At 45.6% G+C, this 20,097-nt stretch overlaps 1 protein-coding gene across 2 annotated transcripts in view; it reads right to left on the bottom strand.

Moving 5' to 3' along the window:
- Positions 1-20,097, bottom strand: part of LTBP3 (latent transforming growth factor beta binding protein 3) — a 210,874-nt gene that overhangs the window by 69,230 nt on the left and 121,547 nt on the right. Inside the window, exons 15-18 of one of the 2 annotated variants that reach the window (XM_088442533.1) lie at positions 11,744-11,863; positions 11,533-11,661; positions 7,653-7,820; positions 4,665-4,748 (exon numbers count right to left, since the gene is read on the bottom strand). In XM_088442533.1, the coding sequence (XP_088298659.1) occupies positions 4,665-4,748; positions 7,653-7,820; positions 11,533-11,661; positions 11,744-11,863 (501 nt within the window). The remainder of the gene's footprint in view (positions 1-4,664; positions 4,749-7,652; positions 7,821-11,532; positions 11,662-11,743; positions 11,864-20,097) is intronic. The other variant, XM_088442534.1, reaches the window with a different exon arrangement.

The following is a 20,097-nucleotide window of genomic DNA, read 5'->3' as shown; positions in this document are numbered from 1 at the left end:
CCTGTACCTATGGAGTTCTATTTCGTCATCTTTAATTATGGTATTTTAATATATGTATATACGTAAAAAAATATATATTTTACTAAATTCTGTCCTTGTGCACCACAGACCACAAATCTTTGCCTTTCCATTTTTTCTGTATCCAAACTTATTATGAAGTGGTTAGCACCCCCTAGCCCAATACGCATTTATATCTTATAGGGTGACAGTAAGGATTCTATAATTTACATGATATAATCTACAACCTGTGCAGTTGGGTTTCCTTTTCTTGTATACAAGTTCCTGAAACTGCTTGCTAAGAAATTGGGCCCGGCCCATTGCCAAGGCCTGAAAAGGGGGACTTGTCAGTGGTCAGTCAGGGAGACTCAGTAAAGCTCCAAATAGGGTTGCTATATTTTATAAAATAAAAAACTGGGACACACTGAGGGCATGGCCAAATCAGGGGGCCTGGCCATGCCCCTCCCACAAAAAGGTAAAAAAAACCTACAATACGTGGTACCTCAAGCTCAGCACAGGAGCTGCTCCAGGGCTCCTATGCAAGCCCTCAGAGCAACAGCACTGTATGCCACACAGCAGTAGTGCCCTTTATACACAGTATGCCACACAGTAGTAGTGCCCATTACACACAGTATGCCACACAGTAGTAGTGCCCATTATACACAGTAAGCCACACAGTAGTAATGCCCTTTATACACAGTATGTCACACAGTAGTAGTGCCCATTATACAGTATGTCACACAGTAGTAGTGCCCATTATGCACAGTATGCCACACAGTATAGCTTCTTAGTCACATTAACGTGCAGATAGGTAAGGGGGGCCTACTGTGTGGCATAATGTATTTAAGGAGCTTTATGCCACATAGTAGAGACCCCCTGACCAGGGGCGTTTCCACAGAGAAGGGGGCCCATGTGCAGTCTGAGCTGTGCGCGGCCAGCGTCGCACTTATAGACTCTGGGCACTAGAGTGTGCCCAGAATCTATAGTGCATGTGCAATTCAAAGGGAAAATGGCCACAGCGGCCATTTTCCCTGTACTATGCATGCGCAAACGACGGTAAAATGGCCACAGCGGCCATTTTCCTGATGTTTTTACAGCGCCGCCGCACACTCTGCACCCATTATAGAGACGCCCCTGCCCATTTCCCAGCCACTCACCAGGCACTCAGGCTATTGCCTGCCTACCATAGGGTATATAAAGTGACCTGGGCTTAATGCCCAGAGTCACTTATACTTGTGACACGGGCCCTCTGCCCGCCTAATATGCCCCACAGGTCTGATTGCACCCAGGTGTCTAATGCTCAATACCTGGTGGTCTAGAGAGAAAGGGGGAGGCAAATTACCAGTGACCAAAGCCGCCTACCTGTAAGCTGGTAAAGGCTGCAGTGGGGAGTTTTGTTTAGCTCTTTTCTTCCCACCACCTGCAGCACTCTCCGGTCCTCATCTTCTCCCTACTGCCGCAGGGCCGGCGCAGCCAATTATCCTTCTTCATCTTCTTTCTTCATCCACCGTCTTCCTTGCTGGACCACCACAGAACTGAAGACTCCTCTCGGCAGCATCAGATGTCAGACGCCGAGAGCGGGAGGAGCTATTACGTGGTAAGCCATGATTAGCTCATTTGCTTCTGATTGGCTGCCAGCTCGCGAGCTGTGACTGGCTTATGACTGCTGGCAAATTTATACTGTCGCCACAGTCTGCCCGCAAAACCAGGACAATTGGGTGTCTTGAAGTAGGTCTTTGGGACGCTGGAACAAACGTTGCAAATCCTGTACGTTCCTGGGAAAACCGAGATGTATAGCAACCCTAGCTCCACAATGTTATGCTCCATCTCCCACACTCCTATTTTACACTCACAGACAGCTGAGCTAGCCAGTAAGACCAGCATTGTCGGAGAGTAGGCTTTTACAGCCTTTGTAAAGCTGGGGGGTGGGAATTAAACTCAGAGATTAGGACTGTCCCAGAAAGAGATAGTGGGCCTGATTCAGAGCCGGACACTCTTTGAGAGCGCTTGCTCTGAATCAGGGCGTCCCTGTTTTTTTTTAAACATGGCCTCCTGGCCGCTCGCTAAGCTGTGGGTGACCACCCACAGCTTTAGTGTACGGCCAGGTGATGGTCACGACCATCGCGGCTTGCAACGAGACCGGCTTGTGGTAGGGTCTCGTTCCCGCAAGCCCCAGTGAGCTTTCGGCTCTAATAGAGCCGGAAGCTCACCCAATGACATCACTCGTGATGTCAGTGGGGCCGCCCCCAAACAGCAGGCGTTCCTTCGGGAACGCCTCAGTTTGGCCAGCCACCCCCCCTGCTCGCCTACAAAACGGGGAAAGCTGTCAATCACAATCGACAGCTGCCCCGCTTTGGTGAGAGACCAATAGCGACGGAGCGCCTGTCGCTGGCCGGGTCTCGTGCATGCGCACGCCGGAGCTGGCGTGCGCATGCGCAGTGGGGGACCATGAACCCACTTGTGAGCGCTGTGCGCTCGTGAGCTGGTCTGAATGAGGCCCAGTGTTCCTAAATAAAGTAGATGTCTACTCAAAATGGAATGTCCTGCATTAGGAAGTATCCCCTTCAGTTAGGAGCTGGTTAATCCCTTGCCCCTTTCTGATAAGGCAGCACTAGCATATTGTGTATCAGGGTGAATACAATGTGGCATAATATGAACTGGTGGCACTGTGGGGTTTAATGTGATCTAAGGCACTTACTTCTATGCAGGGCTATTTTTCTGGAAAAAATAGGTCCAGGAACTGTAGGTGGAGCTACTGGGGGTGGAGCTATAGTAAAACAAATATGTATATAAATATATATATATATATATATATATATATATTAGTGTTTAGAAAAGAAGGCACTCAGAAGGGCCTTTAAAATAAAACGTATCTTATGGGAAATACATTTGGGCCCAGGACATTATGTCATAGTTAAAGAGAGGTTCAAGAACTGAGGGCCTGATTCAGAGCCACTCGTAAGCGGCCGCTCATTCGCTCCGAGCGATGTTCGCACAACTGCGCATGCGTATGGGTTGTAATACGCATGCGCGAACCAGTCATTGCGGTCGGAAATTGTGTGCTCGCAAAATAGCGAATGCCTGATAATTTGAGTGACAGGATGAGGCGTTTGTGGGTGGTAACAGGGGAAGGTGCTTGAAAACTGGGAGTGGAGATCCGAAAGCAGGCGTGCCAAACGGTCAAAACGGGCGTTTTAAGGGTGTGCATAATTAACAAAGCAGCGTCATCGACCACGTCACTTGGTTGTCTTTTAGCCTGAAGTGCTCGCATGATTGCGGTAGGAAAATGCTGCCACAAGCACTGCGAGCAGTTCATATGCCTTTCGATGTACTTGATTAATCTAATAAATAGCGGAGATGACGTAGTATGCGAGCGGCCAGGTGGCGTGTTTTAAAAAATAGCGAGCGCATGTTTCGTTCGCTCGTTCAGACATAGAGGCGTCAACACACCGCAAAGAGCGAGCGCTCTATTTAAATATCCGGCCCCTTTTTCTGAACGAGCGAGCGCAAATAGCGTCCGGCTCTTAATCAGGCCCTGAGTTCCTGCTGAAACATGGCCCTGCTTCTAGGGCATTAAATGATGTAGGACACTACTATAGGAAATAAAATGAATTAGGGCACTATAACTGTATGGTTCATAAAATGAATGGGCATAAAATTAACAACCACTGTGGAGAGAGAGGTCTCTCTAGAAGCATTGGGGAGGAGGCCCTTTAAAATGTTGCTATGGGGCCCACTAAATTCTGGCTATGCCCCTGCTCTAGTATCTCTTCTACTATTGACAGCTGTTCTGCAAGCTGTGTGCAACATCTTTATCTTTATGCTAATCTGTAATCAAAGGCAAGCAACATTTTAATTATACATTTGAGTATATTATTATTACTTCTCAGTATCAATATTTCATATCTTAGTCAAGTTCTTTGTCAAGGATGATAACTAGGCAGTGAGCTTGAAAAGCAGTGTTTATTCTTGTGTTAATAACAGAAATAAGTATGTCAGAATGACAGCTTCTGTAGAATGGTGGGAAGATCGTTAGTTGTTTTTGAAAAATGTAATTTGAGGTGGTGAGAGGACATCCAAGATGCATGAAAGACATTCAGTAATGTGGGCCAACACATATGGTGAAAGATGCAGAAAAGAAACATGGGTCAGATATGATCCTCCGACGGTCAGAATGCTGACAGGTTAATGTCGACTTGAGAATGCTGACACGGTAGTACAGTGTTATTGAAGCATTTACCCATGTCAGCAGTATTGTAAAGTATTGCTTTAAAAAAACGTTACTACCCTGTTGGCATTCTCTGGTAGACATTACACTGTCAACATTTTGACTGTCAACTTTCTGACTGTTGACTAACTAACTACCTCCTGGAAACATGTACTTGAGTAACATCCCCATAGAACATATTATTTTCTGAAAAATTGTGTAGATCGTAATGAGGAGAGAACCACGGCAGGAAAATGGACATCTACATTCATGCTTTCTTTACATATATCTGTACACAAATCAAATTTGGTGACCGTTATCACGGCTAACAAATTTACCTTCATCTCATTTGCACAAACTGCTATACTGTATTTTGGTCTTGGACCAACAGGCCAAATTCTATTTGCTTAAAGAACCATTACTGTTATGTTCAACGCATGCCCTGAAACGTAACTCTTACCTCGATATGTGGGAATTCCATAACTCATAATGTTAAGGTCAAGGATGAATCCAACCCCATCAGGACAGAGTGAGAGGAACTCCCCTGAGAGGAATATAAAACAGGTTAACAAAATAAGTTTAGAAAAAGCAAATGAGTGGTTGTACGCTAATGCCAATACTCCTGCTGTGTGTGTACGCAGCTGCCGTGAAAAAATATGCGCAGATGCCGAGGAATGTATTGGGACATCCACCTGTGGCTTTGCAAATCCGAGCATCTGCTTATAAAGATGCAGCATCCTTTCCAATTCTTCGATAATCGGTCTCGTTATCAGTCAATTGTTCATTAACCGTGCAGTGAATATGCCGGCAACGGGATGCAATCGGAAAACCGGCTGACGTGAACCCGACAGCCGGCATCCCGACTGCTTTATCCCGGCGTGGGTTAAATGACAGGCGTCTATATCAAGACGCCTGTCATTTTCCCGACGCCGGGAGACAGGCGCCGCGAGCGGACAGCCGCGGGAGGGGAGAGTTAGGTTTAGCACACCCGGGGGGGATTTAGGCTTAGGCACCCCCCCCGGGAGGGTTAGGATTAGGCTAGGGGGAGGGAGGGTTATGCACCCCCGGGGGGACTTAGGGTTAGGCACCCCCCCGGGGGACAGGTATAGGCAGTGGGGAAGGAGGGGTTAGGCACTTACAGGTGGGATTAGGTTTAGGCACTTGGGGGGGAGGTTAGGGTTAGGCACCCCTAAGGAGGGTTAGGGGGGTTAGGTTAGGTTAGTTATTACTTACCTGAGGACGATCGGGATTTCCAGCGCTGTCAGGCTGCCGCTATCTGTTCAGCTGTCGGGCTGCCGCTGTCGGGAATCGGCGGAATCAGTATTTCATACCGATTCCGCCGCCAACGACCAGCGATGTGTGCTCCCACTGGTCGTTATCGGCGCCTGTCATCGCCTGAACATGCAGGCCAACCTGCCGATAATCGACAATATCCACTGCACAGTATGATGAACGATTGAACGATTATGATGTTGTAATCGTACAGTCGTTCTACACTCATGTAGTGGATATGCACCTTTATGGTCACAAAGAACTGAGACAATATTGGCATAGCGTACAACTCTACATCAGGCCCATAGTACATTGTTGAAAGGATTACATTAAAAACAAGTAAAACGCTGACTTTGCTCTTATAACAACTGTAACACACATATAAATTCTGATTATATGAAGGAATTAGTTCTTCCAAGATAGATAGGGTGACTGGGTTAAATTTAAACAGATTACTAACAAATACACATAACATAATCTAACTAATAATGGAAATAAATACGATTACAATACTAATATAGTAAAATAAAGGTCGTAATGCAGATTACTGTACATAGGACTGTAATGTGAGTTACTGCAATATCGTGTTGAACCCTATACTGCTGATTACAAATCCATGTACACCAGTATTGTACTTCAGATCCTGTGGTTAGTAGAAGTAGTAGAAATGATATACAGCAGAAATCCCCCTATATGAATTGGAGTGGTTACTTCCATACAATATCTTAAGGAGCCCATTATGCTAGTATACATTCTTTAGAGACAATTGTCTTGAGCAGTTAAGGCCAGTACACACTAGACGATGTTTAGTGTGTACCAACATTGTGCGTGACGGGACCCAGCGGGGTGTCGGCATTGGCAAGTGCGTACACGGAGAGCGACGGAGGAAGGGGGGTAGTGGGGGCCAAGCTGCATTTGGCAGCATGGCATCGCTAGCTACATCCTCCGATCTTTCTGCATGTACAATAGATCTGAGGATGCGACAGGCGACCTGCGGGAGCACGCATCGGCATTGTGATAGTGGGTACACACTGCACGATTTGACCGATTTGTCGTTCCGATTCGTCAAAGTCGGCCAAATCGCTCAAGATATCGTCTAGTGCAGTGGTCGGGGAACAGGGGTAAATTACCCCACATGGGGTAAAAATGAAATTCCTCGGGGTAATGGACGGACAGCCGGGCATGCATATAAATCATTCTATAATACAGAATGATTCATATGCATGCCCGGCTGTTCCGCAGGGAGGCTCTAAGCTGGACGTCCGCTGAGATGTTATTACCAGTGGGCGCCCGGCTCCTTCCCTTCAGCGCCGCGTTAGGCGGAGGCTGGAGTTCTCTTCTGAACTCCATCTTTCGGTTCACTCCATGCGCACTATGGGAGAGACGTCAGACAATGCAAAGTAGAACTACCATATAAGGAAGCGCATAGTTCAATAGGCATAAATAGTAGACAAATAATATTGTAATGTGAATAAATAATAAATTAGATATAGAATACAAATAACGTAATTTAATAAAATAAAAATATGACATGGAGTCAAAGGTAGGAATGTAGATAAATACACATATACATAATGAATTACATAAAGGCGTAAAATCAGGGACGTGGCCATCATTTGTGCGCAGAGCGAGGTGCGTGGATGGATCATTTTGGCCCCGCCCCCGGTACACAATGCTGAGATTTCCGTCATCGTGCAGTAGGGGGCGGGGCTAAAATTATGCAATTCGGAGTGAATCGCGTCACCGGGGGCTGGGGGTGGGGGGGGGGGACAGGAGTGGTCGGCGGCTGCCGGGAGACTTGCCTGCCTTTGCGGGAGGGCGGGAGCCACACGCGATTTTCGGGAGGCTCCTGGCCAAATCGGGAGGGTAGGCAAGTATGGGTAAAGTCACTTTACTTCAAAATAAAAATTTATGAAGTAAAGTAACTTTATGTATTTTCATTTATTATGTGGAATATCTTCCCCAAAATATTGTTGTCTATATCCCATCCTTTGTCTTTACAGACTTGCATTTTCTCTGTCCTTTAACCCACATTCTCCATTCACCCTGTATATCATTTCTCAGTAGTGCATTACAACCTATATTGAATCATTTTAGACGTGCAGAGACTTAATAGATTAATTTTCACAAAATGACTTTACTCAAGCGGTGAAGCAGAGACTGTAGTATGAAGTACCTGAGCTGTGTACAGGGCAGGGGTAGATCTCGCAATGGTCACCCCATCCGGCTCCCAATGAACAACAGCATTGCTCTCGTGTAACATTCACAGCAAGAACGCTGTCACAGAACAGGGTGTCATCCAGACTTAGGAAGCAATCTCTGAGATCCGAACCTTGAGAAACCTCTGGTATAATGAACAGGGAGAGGGAATTCATATGAGAGAATCAGAGTAGACAATTATTTCCAGGCTAATTTCCAAGAACGTCTAATATAGCTTCATATCACAGGACTATCAGGAGAACAAACCACCTCATAGATTCCAGTAATAAACAAATAAAGGAAATATTACCCGGCCTGATAAATGTGATAGTGTGCATCTAGTAATAAAGTCCAGGGTAAAATAATTTAGTTCCTTAGGGGTCTACTCATCATCACTTAAATGGCCGTTACACATGCGGAAGTCCTAGTTTCCGTTCCAGGGTTGCGATAAGGGACCCTAGCGGATCCCACCGCTGCCTCCTCACTGTGTACCCAGCGGCTTTGCGCATGCATGACCTCCGGGCACACATGCGCAGAAGCTGGCAATGGGGGAGGTAAGTAATGCTGCTACTGAAGAAACAGTATTACTATTCGCAGGTAAGCTGCTTTTCGGAGCAGTTGTTCCCACACGGGAGCAATGCTGAATTGCACCGTTGTGATAAGTATACCCCACGGCCCCTAATGATGAGTAGGACCCATTTTGCCTAAATTTACTTTACATCCCAGAAATTTTTCTCCTTAACAAATATAGGTGTGATGTGATGGTGTGCCACTGGGAAACCTGTAAGAAGTGATTATAGGACCGAACTAAGTGGAATAAAGTAATGTTTAATGCTCCTACTTTATTTTAGATATGGTATAATGAATTACATTTTAATGTGACATAAGGGTGAGAAACTGATATTAATTAGAGGAAGGGGTGTGTTCAAGTGAAAGGTGTGAGCTAGGGCTGCCAACAATCCACCCTTGTAACCAGGGAGAGACTTCAGAGAGTACTGAATTAGAACTCTAACTATGAAAAGAAACTAGAGGCCATGAAGTGTGCAAAATGGTCTACAGCAGGCTTGTCCAACCCGCGGCCCGCGGGCCGCATGCAGCCCAGGTCGGCTCGTAATGCGGCCCGCATACCTCTCAAGTGTCCCGGATTCAGCGGGACATTCACGATATGTCCCGCTGTTCCGGGATTGCTCACTGTAGTCCCGGCGCCCCCAGACCACGCCCCCACGCTCTCCTTCATTCACTGTGCCGCCAGCGTAATCACCAGTGGCGGGCTGGGCCGGTGGGCAGGGTGCCATGTGCCCCCCCGGGCCGCAGCGTCATGCGGGCCGCGGACCGGTGTAGTCTGTGTCACTGTGACACAGACTGCACCGCGTGTGTAGCGTCCGGTCAGCGCTACACAGCACAAACACACAGCCGCTGGAGCCGGCAGCTTTGTGTTTGCTGTAATCAGCAGCCGCTGAGAGTCTGTCAGACTCTCAGCGGCTGCCGCTGCTCCCACTGCGGGAGCCATCTTCCGGCTCCCGCAGTGGGTAATGGGAGAGCCGTCGTCATGACCCGTCATGAGAGCCGACGTCTCTCCCATAATGCAAAGCGGCCAGAGGAGCCGGTGGAAGTGTCGGGACCAGGAGCGGGAGTTTCAGGTAAGTGGGTTTTTTTTATTTTTTTTATTAAGTCTCTCTCTACTAGGGGGGGATTACTATGGGGGCACTACCAAGGGGGGAATTACTATGGGGGCACTACCAAGGGGGGGATTACTATGGGGGCACTACCAAGGGGGGGTTACTATGGGGGCACTACCAAGGGGGGGGATTACTATGGGGGCACTACCAAGGGGGGAGTTACTATGGGGGCACTACCAAGGGGGCAGTTACTATGGGGGCACTACCAAGGGGGGGATTACTATGGGGGCACTACCAAGGGGGGGGATTACTATGGGGGCACTACCAAGGGGGGGGATTACTATGGGGGCACTACCAAGGGGGGGATTACTATGGGGGCACTACCAAGGGGGGGGATTACTATGGGGGCACTACCAAGGGGGGATTACTATAGGGGCACTACCAAGGGGGGGGATTACTATGGGGGCACTACCAAGGGGGGGTTACTATGGGGGCATTACCAAGGGGGGGGATTGCTATGGGGGCACTACCAAGGGGGGGGATTACTATGGGGGCACTACCAAGGGGGGGGATTACTATGGGGGCACTACCAAGGGGGGGATTACTATGGGGGCACTACCAGGGGGGGATTACTATGGGGGCACTACCAGGGGGGGGATTACTATGGGGGCACTACCAGGGGGGGGATTTCTATGGTGGCACTACCAGGGGGGGATTGCTACTGGGGGCACTACCAGGGGGGTGGATTACTATGGGGGCACTACAAGGGGGGGGACTACTACTACTGGGGGCACTACAAGGGGGGGACTACTACTACGTTACTGTTATTTTATTTTATGTGCGGCCCAAACCAAGTTTTCATCTTCTAATGTGGCCCAGGGAAGGTGAAAGGTTGGACACCCCAGGTCTACAGTGTCTCAGTAAGAGATGGACGAGTTTTCTCTCATATTCAATATACTATGAAATTATCTACAGTATATATAGTATAAAATAAAGTCCCTGGTAAGCGTCTGTTTGTTCGGACTAATCTCAAGAATCACTGGATGGATTTTGATGCAGTTATTAGATGAAACATTAATGTATGACAAAAGGGAGCCGAGCAGTGACGATTTTAGTGAAGCAAGTCAATGAAAATATGGACGTCCAAGCGCTTTCTTGGCTTGTGCTGTCTAAACCATTAAAGATATATCACAATGATAGACTTTATTTTATACCATGTAGAAATTGATACGTATTATGTGGTTTTGTCCAGAAAAATTGATGTAAGCAGGGGTGCACCTATGGGAGGGTTCCAGAACCCACTCATACTCATGCCAGCAACACCATGCTCCACACACTGTCTTCTCTATAGCAATAGGCTCTGTGTGGACTATGGTGCTGCCAGCTACAGGAGATACTGATTCAGTTCACACAGGTAGTTTGAACAGTACAACCCTTTCCCCCAGCACTGCCCTTTTACAGCAGTCCTCCTTTTACTGAATGAAGTTTCCTGATCACTTGCTACGACTTGACTGAACTGCAATGTAACAATGTCACCATGTAACACTGAGCAGCAGGTGCTTCTCTCTCTTTCTCTCTGATGACCACTGGAACTCAGAGTAGAAAGCAGTCTGCCATGAATAGATTTTCCTCCTTCCCTGCTTACGAGAGTGGTAAGTCTCCCCCCATGTGTGCCTCTGCCCCTCCCCCACTTTGTATGTATGTGCACACTTCTTGCCTCTTTGTCTCTCTCACTCTGCCCCGCATCTTGTGCTTGTGTGTCCTTTGTCTCTACATTGTGGGTGGCATAGTGCATTTTGTCTCCTTTCCTCCTGAAACCATCTGTACCCAAGGAACACACTTGAAGGAACTTCACTTGCCCAGAACCCCCCTGTCCTCCCCTTGTTCTCTAATCACCCTCTCCTTGTATCAGCAGCTGCAAAACACTGGTTACATTTATAAAACACATTAGAGAATACACTTCAATTAAAGATTGCATTACTCAAAGAATGAAGTATATTTTTATTATGATTCTGTTACCGCCATCCTGAGCTGGTGATAAGAGAACAAGTAATGTAGTTACATAAGTACTCCTGTGATACCTAGACAAGACATGCAAGCATTTGGAACCCTCTCTGGAAAGCTGGCATTTGCGCCTGATCAAGCACAGCATTGATAAAGAAGAACATAGTATTATGTACAAAAAAATGCTGTGATGTTTAAAGAAAGTGAAATGGATCTTCCCTTATGTCTACTTACTCTCACATTTCTTATGGTCCTCACTAGGCGTGTAGCCACTGTCACAGATACACATGTATGACCCATCCAGATTCTCACACTTGCCATGAGGGGCACAGATTTGCGGGAAGAGAGAACATTCATCTATATCTGGAATATACACATACTGTATATCTATCAACAATCACATACAAAAAGATTACTGAAAGGTAGACTCATCATCATCAATTACCTTCACATTTGTGTTGGTTGTGCAGTTTGTAGCCTTGAGGACACACACATCGAAAAGAGCCTTGGGTGTTTATGCACTGTCCTCCTATACACGTCTGTTGTGATAGACACTCATTGATGTCTGCAATGTAAACAAACAAAAATGTATATACTGATAATAGCATATGTGTTTGAGTCAAAATGACAGAAATCTAGATATTAAGTTCATGATTTATTTACTCAAATTATGGAGTACAGTCTGCCCTATAAAGGACACTGGAGCTGACTTTCATATTGGATACAGTGGCGTAGCCAAATTTTGAAGTGATGGAAAGCAAGGGATTAAAATAGCAAGTTAGCGCTTCCACGGTCGCAAGGATAGCCACCATCGCATTGAAATATATTTTATTGTGCCACTTGTATTGGTGAACCAATACTTTTGTAATGCTCATCAAGATGAATTGTGACATCAGGGAACAAAGAATGCCTAAAAACAATTGCAAGACATAGCACCAAAAGCTTATGAAAGTTCAGAAGCACAAATAAGACCAGAATAAGTTACTGAGCATAAGACCATTAATATTTAGAATGAGATAATAAGGGGCCTATAAATTAAGGTTAATGAATACAGTAGTTTCTGCTTGATTAATGTGACATGCCTATTCATCATTGGCCGTAGTGCTATATTTTCGTTCCTGATTCATGCCCCTTACATTATTTGTTGTTAATTTATCTCATCCTTTCAATCACTTTGCATTGGAATTCTATCTACGAGAGGCATCTCAAAAGTACCTTGGCACGTACATGGTGCAATCACGGTGCGTGTGCAGTCTACTGATAATCGCCCAGCTGCATAAACATTGGAATTGCATACAAATCTGAATCAGGCCCTAGGTCTTTTGAAAGTAGATTTAAAACATGTGTCACAGTTAAGGTTAGTCAACTGCCCACATACAGTGGATGAAACCTTTTTGTGTGCCCAAACATTTCTCAACCTATCAAAGAACAACAACTTTGTCACTAGTACCTAATAAATCAATAAACTGCATACTGAAGATAATTGGTTCAGGACCTTGTATTTCTTGTATTTCTTGGATGGACAGGACCTAGGTGTATTGATGAGTGTGTACAGGAGACTGCAATTCCACCTAACAAAGCAGTTGAAAACTGTGTACTCTGGGCCTGAATTTACACAAAGATATTTAGATCGGTACATCCAGGACACATAGCGTCCCTACCCTAATCCTGACCCTAACTCAACCCTAACCCCATACCTCACCCTAATCCCCTAATCCAAACTGCTAAACCCCACACAAACCCTAATACCCTATCCCAAACCACCAAAATTAACCCTAATACCCTAACCCAAACTGCTACACCAACCGATATAACCTATCCCTAATACCCTAACCCAAACACCTAAAGTAACCCTAATACCCTAACCCAAATTCCTACACCAACCCTAATACCCTAACCCAAGCACCTAAACTAACCCTAACTACTACACCAACCCTAATACCCTAACCCAAACACCTAAACTAACCCTAATCACTACACCAACCCTAATACCTGATCCATAATACCCTAACCCAAACACCTAAACTAACCCTAATCACTACACCAACCCTAATACCCTATCCATAATACCCACCTTAACTCAAACACCTAAACTAGTGCTAATACCCTAACTCAAACACCTAAACTAACCCTAATACCCTAACCCAAACTCCTACACCAACCCTAATGCCCTAACCCAAACACCTAAACTAACCCTAATCACTACACCAACCCTAATACCCGATCCATAATACCCTAACCCAAACACCTAAACTAACCCTAATCACTACACCAACCCTAATACCCTATCCATAATACCCTAACCCAAACCAATAAACTAACCCTAATACCTTAACCCAAACTGCTACACCAACCCTAATATCCTAACCCAAACACCTAAACTAACCCTAACCACTACACCAACCCTAATATCCTACCCCTAACCCAAACCAATAAACTAACCCTAATACCATAGAAATTAGTATTTCCCTCTTAGTACTATAAAGATGGGAGCCCTTTCCTGTTACTCCATACATACAACACAGAAGCCTGATCTGAAATAGTGCTAGGGATTAGAAGGTTGCTGCAAGGTGGCATCTGCAATGGGGGGTTTTGTTGGACACAAAGAGCTGGCGGTGTGGTAAGTTAGAGTATATGCACAGTAGGGATTAGCGGGTTTGGATTTCTGAAATCCGAACCCCCCCGAGCCCCCCCGATCCAAGTCGTATCCGAGTCAGGCTCGACTTTTCCCGCCTGACTCGGAACTGAAATCGAGGCAAAACGTCATCATCCCGTTCCGGATCTCGCGGGTTTTGGATTCTATAAAAGGTCCCCGTGTCGGCGCCATTTCTCACTCCGGCTGTGGACAGTGAAGAGGGAGGGTGGGAGCTAGGGCTGGCTGGGCTGTGTTGTGCTGCTGTTGTCCATAGGGGCTGTGACCACTCAGTCCATAGGGGCTGACTGGGCTGTGTTGTGCTGCTGTCATAGGGGCTGGCTGGGCTGTGTTGTGCAGTCAGTTGTCCATAGGGGCTGTGTCCACTCCAAAGTCTATAGGGGCTGGCTGGCTAGACTGTGTTGTGCAGTGTCCCATAAAGGCTGTAGTCCTAGAGGAGTGCTGTAGTGTTGTCCAGGGGGTGATCTGTGCATCAGGGGTGCTCCCCCAAAGTGCACTCCAAAAAAAAATTTTTTTTTTCTGTGTTTGTGAATTGTGTGCGCAGTAGCCGCACGTGCATCAACAAAGTAACGCCAAGCGTGCGCCTGTGTCATAAGTAAAGGGCTGGCTGCCTTGACCGTTAAAGGGTGCTGTAAACCCCAAAGTGCACTCCAAACAAAATAAAAAATTATTTGCTGTGTTTGTGAATTGTGTGCACTGTGGCTGCACATGGAAGGAGCAGAGCCAAGCGTGCGCCTGTGTCCCATAAGAAAAGGGCCGGCTGGCTCGTCTGTTAAAGGGTGGTGTAACCCACAAAATGCACTCCAAACAAAATAAAAAACTATTTTCTGTGTTTGTGAATTGTGTGCACTGTGGCTGCACGTGCATCAACAAAAGAGCAGCGCCAAGCGTGCGCCTGTGTCCCATAAGTCTGTTAAAGGTGGTGTAACCCCCAAAGTGCACTCCACAAATAATAAACAATTCTTTTTTTTCTGTGTTTGTGTGCGAAATGTATGCGCAGTAACCGCACATGCATCAACACAGCAGCAGCACCAAGCGTGCGCCTGTGTCATAAGTCAAGGGCCCGTTTGGACATCTGGTCCGGACTGTAGGACGTGCCAACAATGTCAATTTCTGACATGTCTACTGTCACTGCATATGATACTGTCACCACTGACAGAATGGTGGAGGAATTATTTTCTGTGTTTGTGAATTGTGTGCACTGTGGCTGCACGTGCATCAACAAAGGAGCAGCGCCAAGCATGCGCCTGTGTCATAAGTAAAGGGCCGGATGGCTTGTCCGTTAAAGGGTGCTGTATCCCCCAAAGTGCACTCCAAAAGAAAAAAAAATATTCTTTTTTTTCTTTGTGAATTGTGTGGGCTGTAGCCGCACCTGCATCCTCAAAGCAGCAGCTACAAGCGTGCATCTGTCTGTTAAAGGGTGGTGTAACCCTCAAAGTGTGCTCCACAAAAAATAAAAAATTCTTCTTTTTTTTTTCTGGCTTTGTGAATTGTGTTTGCTGTAGCCACACTTGCATCCTCAAAGCAGCAGCGACAAGCATGCGTCTGTCTGTTAAAGGGTGGTGTAACCCTCAAAGTGCGCTCCACAAAAAATAAAAAATTCTTCTTTTTTTTCTGTCTTTGTGAATTGTGTGGGCTGTAGCCGCACCTGCATCCTCAAAGCAGCAGCTACAAGCATGCGTCTGTCTGTTAAAGGGTGGTGCAACCTTCAAAGTGCGCTTCTCAAAAAATAAAAAATTCTTTTTTTTCAGTCTTTGTGAATTGTGTGGGCTGTAGCAACACCTGCATCCTCAAAGCAGCAGCTACAAGCGTGCGTCTGTCTGTTAAAGGGTGGTGTAACCCCCAAAGTGCGTGTTTGTGAATTGTGTGCACTGTACGTGCATCAACAAAGGAGCAGCGCCAAGCGTGCGCCTGTGTCCCGTAAGTCTGTTAAAGGGTGGTGTAACCCCCAAAGTGCACTCCACAAAAAATAAACAATTCTTTTTTTCTGTGTTTGTGTGCAAAAAGTATGCGCAGCAGCCACACGTGCATCAACACAGCAGCAGCACCAAGCATGCGCCTGTGTCATAAGTCAAGGGCGGGTTTGGACATCTGGTCCAGACTGAAGGACGTGCCAACAATTTCTGACATGTCTACTGTCACTGTATATGATACTGTCACCATTGACAGAATGGTGGAGGATTAATTTGGTGACAGCATCCAAGTAGGCATGTCAGACAGTCCGTACCTGTACTGGCAGGAAAAAGAGGCAATTTGGAGGCCCCTGTAGAAACTAGCTCTATTTTACCTGAGTTGCCCCCCTCCAGTGTGTACTCTGAAAGAGTGTTTAGTGCAGCCGGGAACCTTGTCAGCGAAAGGCGTAGGAGGTTGCTTCCACAAAATGTGGAGAAGATGATGTTCATAAAAATGAATTATCAACTTTTCCAGGGAGACCAGCCTCCAGAACGTACAGAGAGACCTGTGGTGGTGGATTCCAGTGGGGACGAATTAATACTCTGTGAGGATGAGGATGTACACAACACTGAAGAGGGTGAGGAATCGGTGGATGAGGACGACATCTTGCCTCCGTAGAGCCAGTTTGTGCAGGGACAGATTAATTGCCAGCTTGTTTTGTGGGGGCCCAAACGAGCCAATCATTTCAGGCACAGTCGTATGGCAGACCCTGGCGCTGAAATGATTGGTTTGTTAAAGTGTGCATGTCCTGTTTATACAACATAAGGGTGGGTGGGAGAGCCCAAGGGCAATTCCATCTTGCACCTCTTTTTTTTTTGCATTATGTACTGTTTGGGGCCTAGTTTTTCAAACTGCCATCCTGTCTGCCACTGCAGTGTCACTCCTAGATGGGCCACGTGTTTGTGCTGCCCACTCGTGTCGCTTAGTATAGTCATCCAGCTACCTCGGTGCAACCTTTTGGACATAAAAACACTATTGTGAGGTGTGAGGTGTTGAGAATAGACTGGAAATGAGTGGAAAATAAGGTTATTGAGGTTAATAATAGCATAGGAGCAGAAAAACCCACAAATTCTGTGATTTTAGCCGTTTTTATGCTTTTTTTCAAAAAAATACAGATCCAGATCCAAAACACAAAACCCAGAACCCAAAACACGGAAGGGTGGTTTTGGCAGAACCAATCCAGATCCAAAACACGAAGAAAGATCCAGATCCAAAACCAAAACACTAAACACGAAAAGTGGCCGGTGCACACCCCTAATGCACAGTAATGTGTGTAACTGTGCCCAGCTTAGTGTCTATAACATATAACGATGGTGATGAGTCATCACCAGACAATGGTGGGCTTATTTCTCCTGGAATGCCTGGCACAGGGCTTTCATTTGCATTTTCACACGGCAAGCACTGGTTGCTTGGCTAATATAACAGTGACATTACTGGGGTGCCAGGATAATTGCACAAGCTGGACACTGACTATCCAATTAAATAACCCTGCAATTGATAGATAACGGTATATTCATATAGGCAGGCAGCCCCCCCCTTTTTGTTTTTTAATATACACTTTAATAATAATAATAATTTTATTTATATAGCGCTTTTCTCCTAAAGGACTCAAAGTGCTTTACATTTACAGTACAAAATAACCTTAAACAAGGAACATTAGTGAAATGCTTGGGTGAATAGGTGAGTCTTGAGTCTATTTTTGAAGGATTCTAGAGTGGAGGCCTCTCAAACTGTGCGGGGAAGTGAGCTCCAAAAGGTTGGAGCCACAAAACTGAAAGCTCGACCCCCAGACGAATTTCCATGAGATTCTAGGTACTGTTAATAGTCTTTCGTCAACGGATCGCAGTAATCGAGTGGGACAGTAAGGAATCAGAAGCTGCTTCAGGTACCCTGGGCCATGGTCATGAAGTTATTAATCCATTCTTGAAAGCAATTTGCCATCTGACAGGCAGCCAGTGAAGGGAGTAGAGAATGGGTGTTATGTGGCTGGAACGGGGCTGGTTGGTTAATAGCCTGGCAGCTGTGTTTTGTACCATCTGCAAGCGGTGTAATTCTTTTGCTGGGAGACTGAGGTGGAGGGCGTTGCAGTAGTCTAGGCGTGATGATATAAATGCATGTATGACTTTAGGAAGATCTTCTGAGGGAATTAAGTGCTTGATTCTGGCTATGTTCCTCAGATGAAAGAATGAGGATTTGATTGTGGCTGATAACTGATGTTTAAGTGTCAAGCCACTATCCAGGACAACACCAAGATTCCGCACATGGTTAGTGTTTTGTAATTCTGAACCCCCAAGCGTAAGGTCTGTTGGTTGGCTATGCTGTAGCCCTGTCCTGTGACCTATCATAAGTACCTCTGTTTTATCAGGGTTCAGTCGCAGCCAAATGGCACTCATCCACTCTTGAAGCTTAGCTAGGCAGCCATTTAGGGTTGTTATTGGGTCCTTGTACCTGGAGCAAAGTTGTGTATCATCTGCATAGGCCATGACGTCTGATTATTTCACCCAAAGGTAGCATGTATACTGCAAAAAGCATGGGAGATAGTATAGAACCCTGTTTGACACCGCATGGAAGTGACACTGGTGATGAAGAGTTTACTTTAGAAGAAACTATCTGTGACCTGCCAGTGAGAATTATTTGAACCATCTAAGGACTTTGCCATCCAGTTCACAGAAATTTTTCAGGCGCTCAATTAGAATCCCATGGTCCACAGTATCAAATGCTGCTGAGAGATCCAGAAGGATTAAGATTGAACAATCACCTCTGTCTCTTGCCATCAGAAGATCATTAAGCACAAATACCAGGGCTTTTTCAGTGGGATTTATTATAGGATTTATTTTTTTATGGTAGGTGGGGTGTGGACAGGACTGCCTTTACATTACAAGTATATTACAAGTACCAACCCCCAGCGAAACATCCACACCCCAAAATTCCCTAAATTCCCCCTCCTCCCCAGCCTGCACAGACCCTGTGGCACATGTGTCGGGGCTCCTTCCCCTCCATCCCAATTCCTCCTCCCCTCCAACCACCCCTCTCGTAACTACCCCCTCCCCTGAATCCCAAATCACCCCTCCCACCTCGTTGGGGAATGTAGCCACCTCCGAGGAGGACGAGGGAGTTGCTTCTGGGCCAGGCGTCATTTTGAACGGTATGTTTCCCTTTTATCTTTTTTTTTTTTTTAAATGTTTGGATCTAATCCTGTGTCTGTGCCTTTTACTTTTTTTGGTTTTTCAGAATTTGGTGTAGATCTCTGTTTGTCTTTATCTTTTACTGCTGATTTCCCCATACACATATCCCACCTGTCAAAAATTGTTGGTTTTTGGTGCAATTTTTTGGGTGTCCATTTTTGTGTCCTTGGATTTTTTCGGTTAAAAGTGCTTTTGGTCACAATATTGCCATTTTTGGATACCTTTGTTTGGCTTGTTTTTTCATTGGGTTTCATTAATTATGTATTAAGCCCCACACTTTTCTAACCCACAAAGGACCAGAGGCGTTTGGCGGACCTAGCCGGGTGCGTCCAAAGGATGCGGGGCTACGTCATCGGGCTGCTGGTGGTCCTTGACCGTATGTCTGTGATCCTGCGTCCCTAATTTTTTTTTTTCATTTAAAAATTTTTGTATTAATAAAAATTTTAAACTTAGCGTTCTGTCTCATTCCTTGTCTCCAAATCTTAGATTGTTTACACTGACATAAGTAGACTCTTCCAGCAAGTATTTGCAATTAATGTCACTAAGATTGTGTGTTGTATTTTTTTAGGAAACAGGCACATGAAACAGCTAACAGTAACAATCTGCTTGGCCATTTTTGTGTGTGACAATTTATATATTACTACATTTTACATGTTCCAATTTGGGGGGCAACCTGCTTAGGCCAAGATTACAAAGCCTACTGATTGTACAGAATACCTTTTGGTGTTTGTTTTGACCCAGAAAGCATATTTAAATTTAGATCAAATTGCGTCATTACAGGATTAACCCTTAAGCAATTTTAACGTTGGTGAACCTGGTTACACTTGCTTGCAATGGTCAATAAAATTTGCAAAATTACACTCTCAAAACATTTATTCACAACATAACTAAAAAACCAAAGTGTTGACTCACAAACAATACACACAGCGATAACAAAAAATACAACCCATCAAACACCATATGAAAAAAGTAAAGAAAAATCAAGAACAGGTTGACGAAGGAGCATGC

Source organism: Taudactylus pleione, unplaced genomic scaffold (assembly GCF_031769625.1).
Source record: "Taudactylus pleione unplaced genomic scaffold, aTauple2 ptg000313l, whole genome shotgun sequence".
Lineage (NCBI taxonomy): Eukaryota > Metazoa > Chordata > Amphibia > Anura > Myobatrachidae > Taudactylus > Taudactylus pleione.
The sequence above is the reverse complement of the archived record's forward strand: the minus strand, read 5'-3'. Positions and strand labels throughout refer to the sequence as shown.